At 52.7% G+C, this 23,929-nt stretch overlaps 1 protein-coding gene across 3 annotated transcripts in view; it reads left to right on the top strand.

The window, feature by feature from the left end:
- The window catches only part of EPHA8 (EPH receptor A8), a 47,684-nt gene that overhangs the window by 5,490 nt on the left and 18,265 nt on the right, over positions 1–23,929 (top strand). For all 3 annotated transcript variants that reach the window (XM_032709183.1, XM_032709182.1, XM_032709181.1), the window contains exons 2-3: positions 6,929–6,993; positions 15,871–16,534. In XM_032709183.1, coding sequence (XP_032565074.1) covers positions 6,929–6,993; positions 15,871–16,534 — 729 coding nt within the window. The remainder of the gene's footprint in view (positions 1–6,928; positions 6,994–15,870; positions 16,535–23,929) is intronic.

Below are 23,929 nucleotides of genomic sequence, written 5' to 3'. Positions count from 1 at the left end.
GCAAAGCCCCTCCAGATAATCCAGATAAGTGAGCACATTTGTAAAACCCATGTTTCCCTAGTGAGGATTCCAAAGAGGATAACACTGAAATCTTTGCCAGGACTGCTGGGACACAGGGGTTCATGGGAAGGGCAGGGTGTCATTTTCGGGGTACTGCAGGGTTTGTCCTGCTCCTGGACTCCAGGATCGGAGACAGGCACAGGTCTCCAGTGCCTGAGTCACTGTGGATGGGATGGGAAGGGACAGTTTTGCATAAGAAATCTGCAAAATGCCAAACAGGCAGGAGATAACAGAGTGGACACGCAACTTATGGGTGGGGAGTGAGATGCTCCAGGATAAGGACCTGGGATGGTGTTAGAAGCTTACCTGGCATGAGCTTCAATGCCTAAAAAATGCAGCAGAGGTCAGAAACCTCAGTGACCAAAGCTGAACAAGCGTTTGTGTCAATTTTGTTATACCCAGCAGATGTGAGAAAAGAGAAGAGGGAGTCAGGTTTTGGCCATCTGGGACGTGGTTCATGTCACACCACACACACAACAGGTATGAGGATTCTTGGACAAACCCTTCTGGACATGACTCCCATTTCTTGGAGTCTGTACCACATAGGTTTTGCTGACTGCAAGCAGAGGACATGTATTTTGTGCTAGAAAACTTCTGTATGGTTTTGAAAGGCTGTCATGATATTGCATTGCTGGTGGCACGAGGTGTTTATTCTGTTCCTGTGCCTGGGTTTGGATGCAGGTTCAAGCTTCTGGGCTTGGGGATAGTGGTCAGGGATGCCAGGAGCCACCCTTTGGTGGCATGGGGGTTCAGTGGATCAGTTCTTGCAGGTCTTCAGGCAGATGAGATGCCAAGGGGTGGCTGTGCAAGGCACGGGCTCCTCTCTGCTGATGGATAGGGCCATATCGTCTCGCCGTCCCTCAGGCTGGAAAGGACTCGTGTGACTCCCAGATGGCCAAATCCAGACCTGGGGACACCAGTTGTGCCAAGCCCTCGAGGGTCCAGGGCCACAGGGACTCCAGTGCCTGTCCCTTTCCCAGCCTCACCGTTGTTCTGCTCTTTCCTCTGCTCACATCAGACTGATGGAATTTCTTGCCTCCCTGACCTTTCTCACCCCCTATCCCCAGAGCCTTCTCACCTCCTCCTCTGGCTTCTGCCCTAAGTTACAAGTCCAGCCACCCCTTGAGTTCAAAATAGTTCCTTCCCCGCTGGCACAAGCTCCAGGACCAGCGACAGGGAAGAATGTGCTCACCCCTCACTCTGAGCCCCGTGTCTGGCTCCACGCACCCCGTCCTCAAGCCCTGGGACAGCCCGGGGGGGGGTTGACATTTCCAGTCAGCTATTTATGTCCATCTCTGCCCACACACTGCTTGCATTGAAACCTGTGAGTGCCACAGTGCAGGGATACACACCAGTAATGGGGACATACACCCCAGTACTGGGGATACACCCCAGAACCGGGGACATACACCTCAGTACTGGGGATACACACCAGCACTGTAACACCCTGCCCAGCAGTGGGGAGTGTGTGGGCTTTCATTTGGGTCTCCTAAGCCAGTGTGCCCAGCTCTCCCTGTCCATCCCACTGCAGACAAGCATCAGGAGTCTCAAAGTGAGCAGGAAACACGACCATTTTACGTCTCTATTTTCTCACCCGTAGTTTTGAGAGGGAACATCTTTTTGCCGTTCGGCTTTTGATGTGCTTTTTTTTTTTTTTTTTTCCCTTCTTCTGGGAAATAAAAAAACCTGCCCTATAATTTCAAGGTTTCTAGCTTTAGAAATACTTTATTCAGGGTGTTTTGTTTTGTTTCATTTTTTTTACATTATTTCACAACACCTCAGCCCTACCGCAGGTTATGCTCTTGCGCTGCACATTATCTCACATGATATCATGCAGGGGCTGGAAGGATCAGGTTGATAATTTTATTTTTAAAACCTGAACTGCAGCTTTTTATTAGCACTGATTGAACAAACAAGCTTTCTTCCTACATCAAAGTATCTCCTGCTCTGGGTATAGTGAAAAGGGGTGACCCTCTGGGCAGTCCTTATGGGCATTACCGCTCCTGATGCATTACAAAACGATATAAAATTAAATACAGAAAGTTCACAGCAACAATCTGGAGGTCTGAGAAGAAATCCTGAAACGAGAATTAGGGCATGGCCAAAAAGCAGCACTGCTTTCGTTTGAAAATGTTTCTTTTTAGCTTGTTTTTGTTTTTCTTGGGGGGGGAGTTGTTTTGTTTGTTTGTTTTTGGTTTATGTTTTTTTTTTCTGGTTGGTTGTTTTTTTTGGTTTGGTTTGGTTTGGTTTTGTTTTGGGGGGGAGGGGTTGTTGTTGGTTTTTTTTTTTTCCCCAGCCTGATTCTGGCATTTCCAGTAGTGTGGAAATCCTGCATTTGGTGACATTTTTTTAGATCTACCCACCTTGCTTTTCTAAACTCCTTCTCTGGGCAGTCGAGGCCGGTGGGTGCTGAGGTGAACACCATCCCTGCTGTGTCCTTAGGATGTGCAGCCTTGTGGATGAGCAGCTGCTGGATAAATCCCACCTGGATCAGGTCTCTGGTCTGGCAGAGCAGCACCCCACTGCTGCAGTGCTGACCCAGGTTTGTGGGGAACATCCCCTGTGCACAGCTCCCAAATGGGAAGAGCTGACCTACCCCCCAGGCTTGCTGCTCCTCCCTCTGAGCCCCAGTGCTTGGCCTCCCGTGTTGGGGAATAAATGGTTGTTTTTCATTCCTTAAAGATAAATATTGTCCCAGGGATCAGGAAGCTGAAAGTGAAGCTTCCCGTCCTTTCCTCCTGCCATGTTCCAAGGCCAGTAAGACACAGCTTTGTGTCTCAGCTTTGCCTCACAAGTTGGAAAGGTTGCAGCTGGCTATTCAGCAGGCTCTTGGATTAAACGGTGGGACACAAATAGCTGACCCAGCCCGGCCCCATCTGCCCCTTCAAAGTCCTGCCCGATCTTACAGGAAATAAATGCCACTGGCTCTTGTTCCCCTTCTCTCAGGGAGCCTTCCCTGTCCCTTTCCCGTACCCTGACTTTCTTCCTGCTGTGGATAACCCTCCCTGTGTTGTCCCCCCGTGGAATGGGGCTGGTGTGGGGTGTGCAGACCCGCTTGGGGCCGCAGAGCTGAGCCTGCTAGTCTTTGGGCAGCGGGGAGCAGGAGTGCCAAACCGCGCTGATAAGAGTTTAATTATCGATGCAAAAGGCGTTGTTGCATGGGGGGGAGCCTGGCTGTGAATCTTGGGAGGCCTTTGAAGTTGTGATGGAGAGGAACTGAAGCCCAAGGGAACAGGGCTGCTCCCACTGACCCTTCCTCCCCACGCCTGCGCTACAAAGCCCCTGCCTAGGAGGGAGACGGTGGAGTAATTAGAGGAAGGACTGCAGTGGGTTAACAATTAGTGAGGGTGCTCAGAGCTCTCTTTGCTCCCCCACTGCTCTTCCAGAGGCTGGGGCTCAGCACATCCCCCAGTGTGTCAGCCCCAGACTTGTTTCACCACCCCCCCATGCACCTCTGGGTGGGCTGAAGATCCACGTGCTCCCTTGGATACCATGAACCCATTTCTGAGCCTAGGACACTTGGATGTGAGACCCTGAGGTGCTCATGCATCTGTTTGTAGGGGTGTAATACATCCCTGCAGGAGCTGTGGCCACCAGTGCAAGTGCTGGGAAGGATATCTGAGCACTCACTCTTTATAGATGATATAGGTATAAATATAGATATTGATATAGATATAAATGATACAGATATAAACGATACTGATATAAACATAGATATAAGATATAGGTGTAGATATATGACAAGAGAGAGATGGTTCCAGGAAAAACTCACATCCTCTGGATGCTAGTCCCTGCCTCAGCTTCCTCACTCATCCCAAGCGGTGTTTGGGATTTGGTAGATATGGGTACGGATACAAATATAGATACAGATCCAAAAATAAAGGTAGAGGTAGAAATACAATATACATCATATACAGATTCATACACTTTGACTCCTGTCTAATCTGTGGCTATGAGGCTGCAATGTGCACTACTCATGCCCCATTACAACTTTATGCAGCAAGAGGGTCTGCCTTACGTGAGGCTCCGTCTCCAGACCCCAGTTGGTGCTGGGAAGCAACCTGCTCGCTCCTAGGTGCTTCCATTCGAAAGGGCAATCAGGCTTGACAGCTTTTCCACCAGGGCGAGAATTTCCCCTGACACCTCCTGGTGTTTTGGCTCAATACGCCGAGGCAAGGCCAAGGCACAGAATAGGGGAGCGACAAAATGGTGCTCAGGAAAACAAAATGGAGCTCGCGGTTTGAGACTGATACGTGCAGACAGTCCATAACATCAAACAGAATCGCCCAGCTGTAGGAGAGAGAGGTCTCCCAAACCGGCTCTGGAAAAAAAAAAAAAAAAAGAAAAAAAAGTTTCAGCTGAAAGGGGTCCTTTGTGGGGGTCTCGCTCGCCCTCCGGCAGCGAGGGCGGGCTCTGAGCGTCACCCCTGGAGGCGCAGCCGGGAGATCACCTGCGAGGGGCTGGACGGGCACTCGTCGCATGGTTCCCTCCAGAGTTGGGCTGTAACAGGTTGGGTTTTGGGAGACTGTTGGTCTGCCTGTATCCGAGCACAGCACGTCACAGCGCTGCTGGATGGCCACTTGTATCCATGGATGTGTGTGCTATACCAGGAGTTAACGCAAGAGCTCTTGGACACGCGATGCCTTTATGTTTGTACAGAGCCTGCCACAGTGGGCTTAATGCACAGGGCTCCTGTGCACTTGGCTGAACTGCCTGTGAGAGAGTAAAAGAAATAACTTATCCCTCTCCCTGCAAAGAGGCGTGAGGAATCTGAGCACGGATGCAAGATGGTGGCCACCAAAGCACCCACAAGGAGACGGCTCCTCCATCTCTGTGGGGCTGGGTGAAAATGACGTGGTCAGCATATGGGTGTGGCAAGGAGGCTCCAGCTTGCACACACCCCTGTGCAGACAAGTCTGGGGTACACCCCACTATGTGGTCTCAACATTGTTCCTTGTGACATGATGCTCCCACTGGATCCCGGTCCACGCAGGCTCCTGGTGCTGCCTGGGGAGCAGTGGGAGGCACCCACATCCACTGCAGAGCATCTCGGCGTGGGAAAGAGGGTGCGGAGACCACGGTGGGGGGGGAGAGAGGGTCTGTGAAAACTGCCCCCTCCCTGCAACCTGCCTGCTGAGGGTCACCAGGACCGTGCTCCTGCACTGTGAGCAGGGAAACTCCCAAACCTGGGCTCCTGCTGGGCGAATTACCCAGGGAAAATAGGCAGAAAATCTTCAGATTAACAATAACAAATAAAAATGGATTTGAGATCTTCGAGGTAATTACTCCATACTGAGGGCAAGGGGCCTCCTTAGCAGTGGGAGCAGTGCCGTGCGGGGAGCGGAGGGGCTCAGCCTGCTGTTGGGCCAATGGAGCCACACAAGAAACCCTGGAAATTCTTTCAAATTGTTCTGCTAACATTAATAAATGCCTCAAAAGCTCCTAATCTGCTCTGTCAGAAGCATGACGTACGGGTGTTTCACAGCCAGCTCACGTCTCTGCTCCTCTCTCCCCCCCTCTCCTTCCCTGCCTGGTAATAGTAAATGAAAGTGGCACCCGTTCCTCGGGGCTGCAGGGACCAGCCTCACGCTGAGCTCGGGCTCTGCCAGGGCTGGAGCTGCTGTCCTTATGTGCCCTGTCCCCGCTGAGACAAAGCTGGGCCTTGCACCAAGACCAGTGTCCCCCCAGAGCCCAGGGACCAGCCCAGACCTGGTGCTGCAGAGGGATGCTGTGACGAGGTGCCTTGAGGTCCAGTGTGAAGCTGCTCAAGGGTGAGGAAAGGCAGCCAGCATGGATGCAGCACCTTACTGGGTGGCTGCAGGACAAGGAGCAACGGGGAAAGCTGGAGGCACTGGGGGCCCTGTGGGAGCCTGGTGCTGTTGAGGGGTGATGAGGCATCAGGGTGCTGGTGTTGGTGCCCACTGCACTCACTCCCAAGGGTCAGGGCACCCTCTCCCAAGCCTCCACCCCTCTGAATCTGCACTGTGGAGCTGGGGCTTGGGTTCCTTCCTCAGGTGCTGAGCAAGTCAGGGGGTTATCAGGCATTGGCAAGGCTCTCCTCTGCCTGCTGCTGTGGGATCTGGGTGTGGGGCTCAGATGACTCTGAGGCAGCAGGGCCATGGCATCCTGCTTTCCCCACTGCTGACACTGCACAGGTTTCCACAGGAAGCTCTCCTAAGCACATTCAAAGGCGTCCTCACTTCTCCCCCCCCACAAGCTGCTCTCCTCTTGCAGTTTGCCTGTGGCTCCTCGTTAAGCTGGGCTCCCAGTGGTGGCAGGGATTTGGAAGGCTTGGCTTTGATGGACCTCTCCAGTGGGGTGTCAGCCAGGACCATGGGGGGTCACTTTGTGCTGGAGCCAGGCACTGCAGTGTGCAATTACAGCAGCTGCTGGAGTGCAGACTTCAAACCAGGGATGCTGGGAGGGAGCTGAGCCTAAAGGGCTTCCAAAGGAGAAGTGTCCAGCTGAGGAACGATGCTCCAGTTGCATCAGTGTTGGGCCAAGGTGGGAATGGTTGACAACCTGGTGTTGGAAGTTTGTTTCCACAGCCCCTCCTTGCTCTGCATTCCCTCTGACCTGCTGTTTGCAGCTCTCTCTCCCCCAAAAGGTCGCACTGCTCTGTTGTAGAGCCTGGACTCAACTCTGTCCTGATCGACCAGCTCTGGGCAGCACCACTTGTTGCCATCCCCTCATCCACACCTTCCTCACGTCCAGCCAGGCAGTCCCTGCCAGCAGATTGATGGTGGTGGTGGGGGGAACATTCAAGCAAGTGTCGTGTGTGGAGGGGGTTCTTGGTGCCTTGGTTCCTCACCCCTTGGAGATGGGGACAAAGCTTTCTAACACAGCCTTTTGCTCCTGTGTTTTCCAGTGAACTTGCTAGACACGTCAACAATCCCGGGGGACTGGGGCTGGATGACTTATCCCTCACATGGGGTAAGTATGAAGCGGCTGTTGGCACAGAGGGAACTCAGTGGGACAGGTCACCAGGGGTCCACAGGGGGTCAGGGGATGGACAGGGAATGGACATCTCAGCCCCAGGTCAGTGCTTATGGGACAAAGAGACAAAGTCTGTTGGGAAAATGCCAGCCTAAAAGACTAGCAGTGGGAAGCAGCTGTTTTGGAAATGCCATTTAACCCTCCATGTCCTCTGCTAGGGACCAGATTGTCACCAGGTCCTGAGTTTTGAGGGGACTCAAGAGGTGGGACCCATGCTAAGAAGCATCTCATTGCTTGCTGCATCAGAGGGAAGAGCCATAAACAACTGGGAAGCTCCCAACTGCCTGTCATCAGAGAAGTTTCTGTGGGAACTGGGCAAAAGGGTCAGGGGGCCTCCCCTGCAGATGGTTCCTTATGGGGAATGGGGATGCAGACACAAAGCCCTGTGGTGTGGCTGGGAGGGATGTCGGGGTGGTGGCCCCCATGTGAGCCTGCCACCTACACTGGCTGGATCCTCTCCCCATGCCCCCTCCACTTGCCAGATTTTTCTGCTGCAGCAGCTTTCTGGAAATAAGAGTTCCAGATGTCAGAGTGACCTGGCTGGAAGGATTTTTCTCATTCATTTAGAGAACAGAAACAATCCCATAAATACCCACAGGACCTACTGCAAGGCACAGTGGGGCTTGCTGCAGGCACGGAATGTGCAAAATTGGGGTGCCTACCTGGCTGTTGCTACTGGTTTGATTTTTCATGTCCATTCTTTTTCATCCTTTCTCTGAACTAAACGGTCCTAATCTTTTCAATTCCACCTCCCACAGAAATCTTCCCAGGCCTCTAATAATTTTCATTGATCTGTTGCTTGAGACTTTCAGTCCCTGCGCTGCTTGAGCAGGAGTGATCAGAACGGTGAATTCATAATAATACCAATGATCAGATTTCTATCAGACTTTATCGTATATGTAAATATATTAAATTGTTAACTCAGCTCTAATTTTAGCAGTTAGCTGTTGCAAATGAGTGTCCTGGGAATGTAATAGATTGAGAGGTACAAGGTCAGAGGGGACCGCGGAACTAATGTGATGTGATCTCCTGCATAAATACAGGCCTTCAGGCCTGTCAGTTCATTCAGCTCTCAGAGCAGCCCAGCTTTTAGGAGAAAACATCCTTGGCTGCAAAATTGCCAGTGCTGGTAAATACTCCAGGTCCTGTGGTGATGCTGTTAACAGGCCCCTGTTAAAAACCCATCGCTATGAGGGTTTGCCTGGCTTTGTCTCCAGCCACCAGACTTTCCTCTGCCACTGCCTGCATGAGGCAGATGTTGTCCTCTTCATGGTCATCCATAGGCTGCCCTTGGCTGTGTGGATCTCTGTCTTGTCACTACTCAGCTGTCATCTCATTTCAGCCCTGCTGCCAAAACCTGGCATCCTGGAGGAGCTCAACACATCTTCAGGGAGTCAGGGACCAGGGCTTCCTCTGCTCCCCTGGGAAGGAGAACTTTTCTGGGATTTTCTGTGAGTCAGGGATGTTTTCCTCTGCCAACATCCAGTGCTCTGCCCTTCATCGCTCCCTAGGCAATTCCTCCCCACAGTCAGATCCTCTGCCACTCACAGCCTGCCCAAGGCTCTCCTTCTGGATCCTCTTCCATGAGTCCAGCTCTCCTGATGCCTCTGTGACCCCATCTCCAGGCCCATTGCCTGCTGTCATGCAGGTGGGACCCATCACATCACCAAGGGGACTTGGGTGAAGATGAATCCACCTGAGCTGGTTGTTCTGGGCATGGCCTTGCACTCCCAAAGCAGACAAAGGATTGAGCCCAAAGGAGCCTCATTCTCACCACATCAGGGACTTCCATGGGTGGTTAAGGTGCAGCATCCTGTACTGTACATTCACAAATCCAGGGAATGAATCCAGGGGATGAATCCAGGGTCCCAACTCATTTGAGCTGTCAGGTGTCATGCACTGGATGACCACAGGGTGCTGAGGCTGTGTCTCAGGGCTGTCAGTGCTGTGCTGCTTCTCTACAGCAGATGCCCAGCAGCCCTTCACCAGCAGCTCCTGAACACTAATACATCTAAAGTCTCCATCTTATTAGTGATGTTTGCTAAAAATATACAATAATAATAAATATAATAAATATAATAAATAATAAAAAGGGCGCAGGATTTCCTCACAGTGTATCTGTGCCATCCATAGACAGACACAGCATCCTCCTGCCAAGGGAGAGCATTGCTGACCCTGTCTCCCTAGCTGAAGTCATGTTTGTTTTGCTTTGCCCACATCTCCATTTTCCCCCAGGGCCACCACACGGGTGACACTGGGAGGTAGGTAGCTCTGCCTGGGTCTTTGCGTGGCACTAAGCAGCACAGAGCCTTGGTCCCCAGCCTGAGGAGCCTCAGGAAGGGACTTGTGTCTGCTAGCTCACTGCCTAGTGCCCTACAGCTTTCTTTTCCAGCACCTGCACGTTCTGTCCCACCTCTCTGGGTCTTCTGGGGGTGCCAGAGGAAAGGCAGCAGCCTCAGAGGTTTCCTCCTCTGGACTGGTTGATCCCAGAGCTGCCCACACAGCCAGGGCAACAGTCCAGAGCATCAGCACTGCAAAACTGGAAGGGTGCCACCCACAAAGTCCTGATGTTTTCATCCCACCTGTGGGCAAAGTGAACCTGCCTCACTGGAAGGTTGTTTCCCTTCTTGGTTTGCTGTGGACCAGCAAGAATGGAGGAGCAGGGGCTGGGAGCAGTGGGCATGGGGAGAGTCAGCAGAGCTGTGGGCCCTGGGCAGTGTCAGGCCATCAGGGAGCCATGCCTGGCCTGTTTTGACATTTTCTCTTGCCAGACAATTAACTGAGGGGTAATTGGCTGTAATTGCTGCTCAGGGGTTTAATCGCAGCCCCCCCCCCCCACCCCGGAGACACGTGCAGGAAGCGAAGGGTCACCGGGAGCGTCCCTGTCCCGCAGGCTGCGGCTCCTCTCAATTAGAACTTCAAAGGTCTCCCAGGAGCTTTCCAGCTCGCTCCTTTCCCAGAACAATTCCCTTTGCATTGAAAATTAAACTCTTATCAGTGCCCGTCAAAGAGGCTGCCCCTTCCCCTCCCACACCTCCCCCTATCCCAGTTCTCCCCAGCAAAATGCCCCAGTGCCCCAGTGCCTTTCTCTCCCCTCTCCTTGCTCGGCACACGACCCTCTGGATCAGAGGGGGCCTGATGGGCCCCTTTGCAAATTGCTTTTCTACTGACTAATTAAAATGCTGATGAGATAAGTCAACATATTATTAATAATTATTGTATCGTCTACTTTGATTTACAAAGTCAAACAGGAAATGATTTTGTTCAGACACAGGGTATCTAAGGAGCTTGAGTGATGCCTTGCAAAAGCTTATTAGAACAGGAGCACCTTGAGTGCTGGAGAAAGGCCCCCCCACGCTGCCTGTGACCACCCATCAGCACCTCCATGCTCTGGTCCCACAACAGCCCCCTCACTGCAAGGGCTGGAGTCAGCCCAGAGGGCTGGTGGGCATCTGCCACCCAGGCAGCTGCCTCCTCAGCTATCACAGAATCATGGAATGTCCTGAGCTGGAAGGGACCCACAAGGGCCATCGAGTCCAGCTCCCAGTCCTGCACAATTCCCAGCAGTCCCACCTGGTATGTTCCATGTTGGCTTTGTTGGTGGAAGCACCAGGAAAGACCTTCAGAGGAGGTTTGCAGCTCCCCATCTCTGCCCCCTCCACTCCTCCTAAAGGGATGTATCCTGAGGACCCTGGGCACAATTAGCCAAGAATGCTCCTCCCTCATCCTACAGTGCCCAGGGAGAAAACTGTTAGAGAGGCACTAGATGTGCTGAAACACCCAGCTGAGAGCACAGATGAGCCTGTAGGATTGTTTCCCAGCACTGTCTGTGCATCAGGGACGGGGATTTCACGATGCTGTAAATGTCCTGGGACTGAGCTGTTTGCAGAGCAAAGCCTATGCACCAGGGGACTTCTTTTGCCTGGCTATGGTCCTGCAGCCAACAACCAGTTCATGGCTTGGATGCACCTTGTCTGTCACAGAGCTTGGGGACCCTTTGCCCCAAGCCCACCCTGTAAAACACCGGCCCCCAGCCCAAGCTGCTCCGTGTCCTTGCCACTTCAACTCCCTTCAGGGTCATTTCTTTCTCCTCAGAGCACCAAGAGATGTTGGGGCTCTCCCATCTGCCAAGGCCATGTCTGTGTCCTCCCTCACTTTGATGTCCTTGTTGCATTTCTTGTGTTTCTCTTCCAAGCTGAAGCCTCTGCCTGGATCCAGGAATATCAGCAAGTTACAGCTCAAGCTGTGGTGAAATTAATTTTCTTTGAAAAAAAAAAAAAGATGGGTTGGAAGGGAACATTGGAAAATAAAGATTTAGACTAGTAATTGAGATAAAAGCTCATCTCCCAGTGCTTGTTCAGTAAATGCTGGGTTATTGCTAATTCCCCAGATGCTGGTCACTACCAGGAGTTAATCACCTGCAGTGAAGCTCAGGGTAGTTAACTGCCTGACAAATCCCTCCTTAGCCACAGCAGTGACTGATTTCATGGGGATTATCTCCATTAAGGCCTCCCATCTGATGATTTATAGCTGCAATAACATCCTTCTCTTTTTTTGTCTCCCAGTAACAGTGGTGTGAGGGACCTGGCAGCTCCTGGGGAAGTGTTGTGGCTCACTGGGAAGGAAAGTGCTGGATGTCTCAGTGGCCACAAAAGCATTGCTAGGCCAGGCAGACCTGGCATCCCTCCTGGAAGCTGTCCCAGGACTAGGGAGACCTTGTCCCTTGGCACTGCAAGGATGGTGGGAGGCTGAGCTGCTGCTCCAGGGGGACACAGTCCATCCTCCACTCCTCCTCCTTCTCCTCGGCCGTGCCACACAGGCCCTGGGAGACTTCTAAGACCTTGCTCAGCTGCCCACATATCTGGTGTTTGCATCTTTTGCCTTTCATAATCTGGCAATTTTTTTTACAACCGGTGTTGACTTTAATTTAAACTATTAGGCAAAAGCCCTGAGTGCAGATGCAATCATGTTTCCCCCCCCCCAGGGCACATGTGCTCACCATGTTAATTATGATGTCCTCATTTCCGTCTCACTGGGGGATCTTATCGCAGTGGATGGCCCGAGCTGAGCTTTGGTTAATAAAACCACTTCAACCCATCAGCTGGTGATGCTGGGGGTGTGCACAGGGCCTGCACTCCTCATCCAGTGGTACCCAGAGTCTCTCCCTGCCCATGGAGCCTGTAACTGAGGTGAAACAGAGAAACCCCTCCAGTCACGGGGATTCCTGGAGCAGGTCCCTCCGTCCCCCTGCCAGTATCTAAAAGGGCCTACAGAAAGGCTGTAGAAGGACTTTTAGCAAGGTCAGGCAGTGATAGGATAAGGGAGAATGGCTTTAAGCTGAAGGAGGGTAGATTTGGATTGGATATTAGGAAGAAATTCCTCCCTGTGAGAGTGCTGAGGCCCTGGCACAGGTTGCCCAGAGAAGCTGTGGCTGCCCCATCCCTGGAAGTGTCCAAGGCCAGGCTGGACAGGGCTTGGAGCACTGTGGTCTAGTGGAAGGTGTCCCTGCCCATGGCAGGGGGGTGGAACAAAATGGTCCCTTCCAACCCAAACCATTCTGGGATTCTATGATTCCAAATACCCTGCAGGTCCTGGGATCTGGCAGAGCTCATGAGACCTCACTTGCCTTGTGACATGCTGGGAAGATGCACCTGTGGCACCCAAGCCACGAGTTCAGGTGACCTGCCTGCCCCTCTCCGTTTCCACCGGTCACAGAGCACTTTCCCTGCAGGGCAGGTGTGGTGTTTGGGGCTGGTCTCAGACTGGGATCCCAAGGCACTGCCTACAACCCCGGGACAGAACTGACAGTGCAGCCCCTGTGCGAAAAAGCACCACGTTTGAAAGAGTGATGGTGCAAATGCAAACTCTCCAGGTTCACCCCGGGGGGTGGAGATGGGGCTGACTGCTGCCCGTGCTTGGAGGTGGGCATTTATATCTCCCTCTTCTGCCAGCTCTGGCAGTGCCACGAGGGTGTGGGGACACTGCAGTTGTGAGCTGCATCTCCTATGCCAGATTTGGGAGAGAAGTGAATGTCTGGAGATGCAAAGCAACCACACGAGCTGGAGCCAAAGCATTTTGGTGCACACAATAACCTCATCTTTCCCTTGCTGGACGCTCCTGGAGAGCCCTGGCCCCACAGGCATCGCCGAGGGGAGCTGGCTGTGCATCGGGAGGGTAATCCCTGCTCACCCCCCCAGCTCTGCCCTCTCCCTGCGTGTCTCCTCCCATGCTCGGCTCTGCCTCACTTCCCCCGGGGAAACTCAGCAGGGAAAAGACAGGAAGCAGATGTTGTGTTAATTTGTGCTCGATTAATTTCGACAGCGACTTCCACACCCTCGGAAGAGCCTCAGCGTGTGCACAGGCGGGTGTGGGAGCAGAGGGAGGCAGAGGGGCTGTGCCGTGCCTGGCTCTGCCCACACTCCTGAGCACCACTGTACACTCTGGGCAAGCAGCAGGGCAGTGTCCTGGGTGTCCCAGCACCTTCTACAGGCTCGTCTCTGAGCCTGGAGAAGCTGAGGGGTGCTGCCCTCACCCCTCCAGCCAAGCACACCGGTAGCCTGGCCCCTTTCCACGTTGTCTACCTGAGCTCAGTGATCCCCAAGACAAACCTGGGCATTTCTGGAATTCAGAAGACAAGTTTTTTTTAAATGAACCAGAAACATTTTTCTCCTCTGGCAGTGGCTTGACTTTCACCCCCTTTGCAGACATATTTCCCTTGGAATGAGTTTCCGTGTCAGTTTGCACCTGGAGCTACTGCCTGTTCCAGGTTACTTTAAGCTCTTTGGGAGCTGAGAGCAGAGTTTTCTCCTAGATGCATGATGCTGGGGAAGTTTTGAAGATGTACCTCACCAAAATGACTGTTCTGATCACCCTCACACGAGCAGAAGGCACCACACCACCTCCCCAGGAGCCGCAGGTCAAGGAGGTCGAATGAGGAAGGACATTCCCATCTGAGAGGGCAGAAGGGAGTGGGTTGTCTTACAGGTACCACTGATACATCTTTCCAGTATCTCACACACTCTGGAGGTGTGCTGCCCTCTCCTAGCTGTGTCCTGTCCCTGCAGTGCTGGTGGCCACACAGCAAGGCTGGCAGGTGCCTGTCCCAGTGGATCTGCATCCTGGTCAGCTCCCACACTCACTGGGGTGAAGGCTTCAGGCTCACTGTCTCTGAGCTGAGCATCCTCCTCTCAGGACTGCTGTTGGTTTTGTATCTGTAATGAAACACGGGTCACCACTTGCATAAGAAAACACCAGTTTTGCCCTGTCAGGGCAAGCCTGGCAGTTTATTTTAATGTGCTTGTAATGCTGCTTAAAAGATTTGTTTTCCTGCTCTGTGCAGGCATGGTTGGAGCTTTCCTTGGCTCCCCATTCCCCCCAGACAGCTGGGTACACACCCTGCTGAGGTGGGGGCTGCTCCCTGCCAGCTCCCAGACAGAGCCAGGACCCCAGGATGGTGCAGGCAGGGGAGTGCTGATGTAGGTGTGAGGAGAGGGGTGATGATTTGGAAGGCAGAGGAGCAATTGGTGCAGCAGTGCCAGTATTTTCCCCAGCTTCTGCAGCAGTGCATCTGGGGCTGCCCCTCACAGCTGGACTTGGGCACGAGAGTGGAGCTCAGGCATCTTCAAAGCCTGTTTCCAAGTCCAGGGAAAAGTCAGAAGGTTTGAATTTCTCCTCTGCTCCTCCACCTCCTCCCCTTTTCCCACAACAATTCAGGAGTCCCAGACCCATCCATGGGGGTGTGATCAGAGTGCTTGGTTTGGGCAGGAGTGTGAGCTGAAGAGGTGGTGGGTGAGAAGGGAAGGTCTGTGAGTCCTGGCAAGGGGTTGCTGAGGTTTGAGAGGGAGACCTGAGGCAAGAGTGAGCCCCCCAAAGTGTCCTGTAGCCTACAATATCTAAGTTCTACTTGTCCCTCAGCTATGGAATTCATTTGTATTCAAAATATCACTATTTCTCATTTCTCATAAGTTAAACCCTTTAGCATCCCTCCCTTGTGTGACACCCATGTCACTGTCCCTCTAAACTCACCCAGACCACCCTTCATTGCAATCCTGCTTGCTGCAACATGCTTCTGCCAGCATCTCCTCCCCAGACTCCCCCTGCTGCCACTGCAACATGGAATTTTCACCCGAGAGCTGTCAAGCCACAAACCTTTGTGTTCCCAGAGCCAGTCCCCATCCAGCCCCTCAGCTGGGTTGAGCACTGTGGGTTCACACCGAGGAGCCACACTGGTATCACTTTGTGGGGAAGAAGAGGGCTCTGAGCCCCCACGGGCCCCTGTTTCTTGCTGCAAGTCCTGTGTTCACTGCATGCTTCCCCTTCACCCTGTGCTACCCACCCTGAAACTCCTTCTCCAGATGGAAAGCACCCAGTTCAGTTTGTGCATGGACAGTGCCTGAGCCAGGGCAGACCCAGGTGAGCACACAGGTGGTTCCTGCTGCTGCGAATGATGGGCTGAGCACCAAGAAAAGGGACTCACAGGCGTGATCTAGAGGGTTTGGAGCCCTCCCAAGCACATGCTGCCATCAGCCTCTGCCAGCACATCAACCTCACACAAGCGTTCCCAGACGGGAATAAACAGGGTGCACCTCACACAGAGCTGCAGCAGGGTGGGCTGGGAGTCACTGCCCAAATCAGTGCTGGTTAAATGCTGCTCCTCCTCATTTCCCTTTGCCTTGTGGCAGCAGTGACCTCCCAGCCAGGCACAGGAGCAGAGGGAGTTCATCCTGGGGCGGGAGACGGCAGACCTGTGCATGCTCTGTGCTCAGCTGGTGGCTGGGGACATCCAGAATGACCTGTTCTCTCTCTGTCCCACAGTGGGATTCGATCAATGAGATGGATGAGTTTTTCAGCCCCATCCACACCTACCAGGTCTGTAATGTCATGACCCCCAACCAGAACAACTGGCTACGGACCAACTGGGTTCAGCGGGACGGCGCGCGGCGGGTCTACGCCGAGATCAAATTCACGCTGAGGGACTGCAACAGCATGCCAGGTGTGCTGGGCACCTGCAAGGAGACCTTCAATCTCTACTACATGGAGTCCGACCGGGACCTGGGCACCAGCACCCGGGAGAGCCAGTTCATGAAGATCGACACGATCGCGGCGGACGAGAGCTTCACCAACGTGGACCTGGGGGTGCGGCGCCTGAAGCTGAACACGGAGGTGCGGGGCGTGGGGCCACTGAGCAAGAGGGGGTTCTACCTGGCCTTCCAGGACATCGGGGCGTGCATTGCCATCGTCTCGGTGCGGGTGTACTACAAGAAGTGCCCGGCTACAGTGAGGAACTTGGCATCCTTCTCCGAGGCCGTGACTGGGGCGGACTCGTCCTCGTTGGTGGAAGTGCGGGGAGAGTGCGTGGGCCACTCGGAGGAGAGGGACACCCCCAAGATGTACTGCAGCGCCGAGGGAGAGTGGTTGGTGCCCATCGGGAAGTGCGTGTGCAGTGCTGGCTACGAAGAGCAGCGGGATTCCTGCATGGGTGAGTCTCCCTGCTTCTCGCCTGCAGTGCCTGCAAGGGGAGGGATGGCCGCAAGGGGCTCTTGCCTCTTTGGAGAAGGGCTGAGGACAGATGCCTTTTCACAAAAACTGGCACAGCCAGCCTCCTGTGGAGGCCCAGGGCTGCCCAAGCCTTTGCTGGCTGGCTTCACGCTTCCCAAATGTGTTGTTTGGCCTCTCCAGAACACCCCCACCGCTGGCAGGGGTTTGAAAGGGAGGAAAACAAAAAAAGAAAAACATTTGAGCTTTCATGAAACAAGGTCATTGTGTCCATCCCTCACCCTCCCGGGGCTGCTGCCGAGCCCCACGTCCGGGGGGTGTGGGGAGCTTTCCCGGGGGGCCCTCTGGGCAGGCTGTGAGCTGCCGACTGTACAAACTGTGATAAGGAAGTGGGGTGACCAGCAGCAGGCGTGTGGGATGTGTGTGTACAGAGCTCCCCGGGAGAGCCCTGCACACAGATTTGTTTGCGCTCGGTTTCTTCCTGGGACGTGGAGAGGGGGAGCAGCACAAATATGAGTGCGGGGGCCTTTGTTTGAGCTCCGTGGAAATGTCAAGTGGAGGATTTGTCTTAGGGAGGTTTGACTCAAGGTTAGGACGTCCGGCACTGGGCTGGAATAGACCCAAGGGCTGCTGGGACTGGCGCTGGCTCCCGCAGGTCCCCAGCTACGTAGAGTGGGAAGGACGGGCAGAATAAATGCTTCTATCCCAAACTCTTCCTGTCTGCGACCATTGATTCGAGAGTTATCCTGGGGTAGATAGGAAAGGGTCTTCCATCATGTTAAAGAGTGGGTGCAAGGTGTGTGTGGGGCCAGGCACATGCCACTGTGGGAGGGGACACCAGCAAGGGCCTTGTGGAGGGCTGGGTCCAGCTCCACCACTGCAAAGATCTGTGAGTTGGTTCAGAAGGACCAAACACCCAATCCCTGTATTCCCCTCCAGCAGTCCTGTATTGCAGTCTCTGCCCCAGGACATCCCAAAGCCAGGAGGCTGAGGGAACCTGTGGCATCGGTGCTGCCTCATTTTCCTGTGATTCCTCAGACAGGTTTGCTCTCTCCTGGAAGCAAAGCTGTGGGAGAGCTGCTGTGCCCCCCTGCCCTCTTCTAGTGGGATTGCTCCTACCATAAGCATGGCACAGGAGGAAGTGTGGTCCAACATGTGCTCCCAGGTGGCCCTTCTGCATGGAGATGGACCCAGCAAAACTCTCCAAGCCTTGTGGCATCAGAAACTGGACGGAACTGTCATTGGATTTTCTCTGACCTCAATGTCATCTTCCCTTCCTGCTTTCCCTGTCACATTTTTCCAGCTCCCAGCACAGTTTGATGACCCAATATCAAGTGAGCAGGGGCAGCACCTCCTTGCCCACATCCCCTTTGGTGGGTGGTCGTGGAGCAAGAGTACATACATTTACACACGAAAGCAAACAGATGTAGATCTCTGATCTTGTGCCTGATTAGGGCACAGTTCACTTTTCAGGCTGAAAAAATGCCTTCCTGGAGTGATTTATAACACCAGCAGATCTGTTGGAGTTGGAAATTAGCCGTTTTAATTGTCAGGAGGACAAAAGCAGGATTCCAGCCGCTGTCGCCCCAGCAATTTTTCATTCTTGGCCACAGGGATGAGATGATATAAATCACTCCTAGTGGCCCTAATAATCTTTCTATAAATATCAGGGAAATTCATTTTTTTTACTTGGGCGGGGGGGTAGGGGGATGTGTGGAAATTAGAGAGAAGATACTTTGCCTCTATGGCAGTGTTTAAAATGTGATTCCAAATTAATTTCCTTCTGCCTTTCACAGCCAGACACCTTATCTGTCAAAGCTAAAGATGTTTGAACAGTGGAGGTTTCTCCCTCTCCTCTTTAACGTTCATTTTTCTAAGGGCCTGCCAGAGTGATGGAGGACAGCTCAGGAAACCAGACCAAAGCCAGAGCTGTTCCCAGCCCTTCAGAGGAGAAGGAAGGTTGTGCCACAGAGCTGGGAAGGACAGGGTGAGGTGCCACATGGTGAATATGTGTAGGAACACTGGGAAATTCTCTGTCTCTCATCCCCTTTACAGGATCATAGAGTCACAGTCTGGTTTGGGTTGGAAGGAACCTTAAAGCTCATCTCTTTCCACCCCCATGCCATGGGCAGGGACACCTTCCACCAGACCAGGTTGCTTCAAGCCCCATCCAGCCTGGCCTTGGACACTTCCAGGGATGGGTCTTTGCTGTCATCCATCACATTGGATACCCCTTTTTTGGGAGCAGGAGGGTGGTGTTTGGGATCTCTGACTTCTGCACCTGTCTCAGTGGGATCCACACGTTTCACCTTGTTTTGATGTCTTAACATTTGCCATAAGGATGTGAGGGGTGGGATCGAGGGGCCAGATCTCAGCCCTGGGACACTGGGATCAGGATGACCTGAGGATGCCAGCTGGCTTGGCATCACATGTGACCCCCTCCTCCAGCTGTGAATGGGCACGTGTGCTGCAGTGCCTTACTGGGCAGAAACCAGGTTTGAGCAGGAATTCCCACAGCTCCTGATGGCATCCTGGGGTCTGCCAGCTCCTAAAATTCCCATCAGTTTAGCCCCACAGCACCTTCTGCCACGGCCGCCACAAGGATGAAATCCCTCCTGGGACAGCACAGCCCTGCTGCCCCACTTGTTTTTCCCTTGGTTTTCAAGGTTCTGAAGGACTTTGCTTCCCTCACCCCATCACCCACGGCCTCAGAGTCATTGCTCTTTCCTCCTTGAAGTGCCTCGGTCCACACACGACACATTAACATCTCTTACACACAGCAAATAGCAACTGCTCTGCCTAAACAGCAGAATAAGCAAGAGCAGGAGAGAAAAGGATCTGTCCCAGCAATTTATCAGATAAGGAGGCAATCAGCATAATTCACCTTATTGACATGCAGCTGCTGTGCAGGACAAATAAGAGATCCATTTCAATAAGGTCAGTGCAATTAGAGAGATGGGAAAGGGGAGCTTGTTAACCCTGGTTTTGCTTCTGTGGGAAGGGAAGGACCTGTAACCCACCTCCTCAAAGGCTGAGGGCTGAGACATGTGTACCATGTCCAGTGGGTGGACGGATGGAGAGGTGGATGGGAAGCTCAGGCAGGTGAGGACAGTGGCTCTTCAACCACATCCCTCCTACCACGTCCTCTTTGGGAGGGGCTGCCAGGCTCCTGAGCCACCAAGACCTTGTGTGATGGTCCTTGGTGGATGGATCTTGGTAAAGCCACGGTCCTTGCAGGAGGGTCCACCTTTTGGGACCCTGAATTATTCCTTGGGCTGCATCTCTCACCAGTTATCAGTGAGCAAAACTTAAAATTGAGCTAAAATCTGTTCAGCTGATCCCAGGTTGTCCATGCACAGAGAGTCAGTTTGGAGCATCAGTGGCAGTGCCATGGCTACAGATCACAGTGCTGCTGTCTGGGAGCTGACACAAACCCATCCAGCATCCAGCCATGGAGACCTCCAGGAGCACAGAATCTCCCAGGAAGCATTTTCTTTAATGAAGAAATGGAAAAGGGTAAAACAGAGGGACAGGTCCTCTTCCCTGTTGTGAGAGCAGGTGGATGAGCCTTTGGCAGAAACACCATTTCTGAAGAGCATCTCTGTGCTATATCCATGGCTTTCACAAGTGGTTCTGCTTTCCCTCTGCTGTGCTCAGGGCCTTCAGCCTGGCTGTTGCCTTTGGATGGAAAACAGGGATGGGGGAGCAGCACCTGAGCAAGTCCTAATTCCTGCTCCATCAGCCCATTTGCACATGGGGATGGGTGTCTGTAGCCACCAAACAGGGGTCTGCTCTGTGTGGCTGAGTGAGGATCTGGCCCTGGTTTAGACTTTACCCAGCTCTGCTTCAGCCAAGAAATGGCCTTTGTCCTCTGGACAAAGAGGGAGAAGAGAGGGAGGCTGCCACTGCTCTTCCCCTCCAGCTCCCAAACTGAAGGGGAAGTGGGAATAGGGGAAGGACTGCTGGGACATGGCTGGTGGAAATGGATCTGGAGAGTCTGGTTAGCAATCTGGAAGCCAGTTAATTTTTTCCAGTTGGTGGGATTCATGCTGATGAACCAATCAGCAGATTTAATGTACCTTAAACCTTCCTTGTGGGCAACTTTAATCGAGCAATTAAAGAACCATGGCATTGCTAATTAAGAGGAGAAAATACCCAGCTTGGTAATTATGTGCTTGTGAATACAGTTTTGCATCCATGGACATTTATGAAGTCAGTCAGTCCCGCAGCTGGTGGGGCAAGGGGGAAGCAGAACTTAAAGCTCATCCAATTCCCACCCCCTGCCATGGGCAGGGACACCTTCCACTGTCCCAGGTTGCTCCAAGCCCTGTCCAGCCTGGCCTTGGACACTTCCAGGGATGGGGCAGCCACAGCTTCTCTGGGCAACCTGTGCCAGGGCCTCCCCACCCTCACAGGGAACAACTTCTTCCTAATATCTCATCTAAACCTACTCTCTTCCCTTTTTTCATTAGGAAAGATTTCTTCACCTAGGGGCTTATACAGACATGGGATCCTTGGATTCACACTTGCCTCATACCAGGACTTCCAGTGCACACTCACAGCCCTGGCTGCTGGTCTGTTTGGATCCCAGGGGTGCTGGGCTGTGTGTGTGGCTAATTCAGCCCAGTGAGGAGGCTGGAGAAGGCAGGGGGCAGGGCAAGGTGATCCCAGTATCTCCAGCACACTCACTCTCTCCTCTAAAATCCGGTGGCTAACTGCAATTACTGGGAAAACAAAACAAAGCAGCTTCCCAGCACCTAAACCTATTTATTTAGTTTTCTGGTAAGGAACAAACAAACAGGACAGAGGTACCTGCAGAGCTGCCCTTGTCCCACCAACACAACAACACAGGTTTTGTCCCTGGCTGAATATTTTATTGTTTGCCACTTTTCCTCTGAGTCTTCTGCGTCTTTCTGCTGACAGAGATAAAGGGTGAGAATGATGCTAGGCTGGATTTCAGGGAAGTGATGGGGATGAAACAAATTTAATTTGTGCTTTGTTGGTCTCTGTGGCCCCTCTAAGAAGTGCCAAAGAGCAGCTGGGCTATGATGAATGGAACTGGCAGCACTCAAAGACATTCACCAGTTTGGGAATATGTTTTTTTTTGTTTGGGTTTTTGTTTGTTTGAACTCTTCCACAGAATTTGGCTGAGTTCAGGTAATGAGCACAGGTTGTCGCTCTGGATTTCCCATGTGCAGGTGCCTGGAAAGCTGTTGTTGGGGAGTTGGGACACAGAAAGACTGCAGGAAAGAGCTGGAATTCCACAGCAGTCCTTTCCCTGGGGATAGTGTAACACTGGGGGGCTGGGGACATCAAATTCCCCACCAGCATATTCAGAGGCTTGGTGTGATTGCCTTGCCTGGGGAAGATGCTCCTCAGCCCACAGAGCAGTAGGACCCTGCCAAAAAGTTGTTCTGTACTTGGCATGAGCTCCAGATCCCACCCATGTCACTGCTTCAAGTGATGACTTCTCCCCCTTCTGAAAACAACATGCTGCTGCTGACACTTTTCCATGAAGGAGAAGGGGATCCAAAGGCTGGTGGAGTTCAGCTGTGTGTGGGTGAGGACTGTGCTGGCCACTGTGATGCTCTTCCCTTGCTGGAGGGCTGGGAACCTTTATTTTGCAGCTCAGCCCCTCTACACATCCATAGTTATATGGATGTGGTGGCCCCCAAAGCTCCATTCCAGCTCCTGCCAGAGGTGGGATGAAGTACTTAGTGTTTTGTGTGTCCTTTCTTCATTTTTGCCCCACAGCAGGGACACCTCCAGCACTGTCAGGGGTGCTCCCATTCGACCCCTTTCCCTACTCCAGACTGTGTTTTCTGGGTCTGGTTTTGGTCTGATGAAATCTGTGGTTTTTTTTTTTTTTTTTCAGAAGCTTTGGATAGTTCTGCCTAAAACCCTTTGACAAGGCTGAGTTTGGGAAACAGCTTTTTTTCTAATTCTAGCATTAGGCTGCCTGTTTCCATCCAACTCCTGCAAGTTGTGGCATTTCCCCAGACAAGCTTTATAAAAAAGCCTTTGCTCTGAGTGTGCCAGGCTCTCTCCCACAGAAGTCTGCACAGCATCACCTCCACTCCCACAGAAGGATGTCTGCACCAGGAAGCAGCAAACTGGGATTTGGATGTTTCCTACTTTTATTCTTGTCCTTTTTTTTTTTTTTTTTAAGAGGTGGGAAAGAAGATCAGAAGAGAGTCAGGTGTGTGTCCAACAGGGCTGAAATCAGGTTGGATGGAGCTCTGAGCAACCTGATCTAGTGGAGGGTGTCCCTGCCCATGGCAAGGCAGGGGAGCTGGATGATCTTTGAAGTCCCTTGCAACCCAAACCATTCTGGGATTGTAAGGCTAGAGATGTGATTCTAAGTCATGCTGGGATTCTAAGACCTGCTGGCTTTTCTATGGCAGCACCATGCAGATTTCCAGTTTGGGATGCAGCCAGTCTGGACCACCATGGTTCCAGTTTGCCCAGCACTACAAGTGGAATTACTCCACTTGGAAGAGCAGGACTGTCCTTATGCAACTTGTCTTGGTGGCAAAAAAGCCTGGGTGGTACCAAGAAGGATGCAGGGAGTCCTTTGCTGCACATGCCATTTGCTGGCAGCCTCATGCACAGGGTTCTGCTGGCTTTGCAAAGTCTTTATGGGTAAAAGAGTGTCCCTGTTCCTCCCTCTGAAACACTCAGGGGTGCAAAGGGTTAATTGTGGGAAGAAGAGCCAAGCAGCAGGGATGTGAGGTGGAGTCTGGGGTGACAAGTTGAGGTGTGTGTAGTGGTGTGATGGGTTACTGGGGGCAGGAAGGGTTGCAGCAAAGGGACTGCAAGGTGGGAGCTGAGTTGTGGTCAGGCTCACGTGGCACTCAGAGGCAAGGCAGTGATCAAGGGGTGCAGGGGCAAGAGCACACAGAGGATGTGTGGGCATCAGCAGGGCTGTAGGGCAATCCATGATCTATGTACAAGGAGTTTACTTGAAAGCATTGGCCAGCCAGGCCCCAAAACCTCCTCCAGACCACTGACCAGGCCAGAGCCTGGACTGACCTGAGATTGCAGGGAAAGGGGAGCAAGCCTGGTAAAAGCACAAGATTTTGGGCAATGAGGCAGCTGCCTCTTTTTAGGACACGACTGAGAATAACCTGCTCCTGTTTCAGTGTCTGTGTCATGTGGGAGTTGAGATTGGAGGCATCATGCTGAAAACTGGATTGAAAGGAGCTGGATTTTCTGTGCTGGCTTCTGCAGCCTGGAGGGCTCTGGGACTGGTGCCTGTCTCTGGCTGTCACAGTGGCTGTGACACCTCTATTTCCATCTCTATCTCTTCCCGGCGTGGCCAAAGGGAAGTATGACTGCTCTTCTGGTGCTTGCAGATGCCCAGATCTGTTGAAAGGTC

This window comes from Chiroxiphia lanceolata, chromosome 22 (assembly GCF_009829145.1).
Source record: "Chiroxiphia lanceolata isolate bChiLan1 chromosome 22, bChiLan1.pri, whole genome shotgun sequence".
Taxonomy (NCBI): Eukaryota; Metazoa; Chordata; class Aves; order Passeriformes; family Pipridae; genus Chiroxiphia; species Chiroxiphia lanceolata.
The sequence above is the reverse complement of the archived record's forward strand: the minus strand, read 5'-3'. Positions and strand labels throughout refer to the sequence as shown.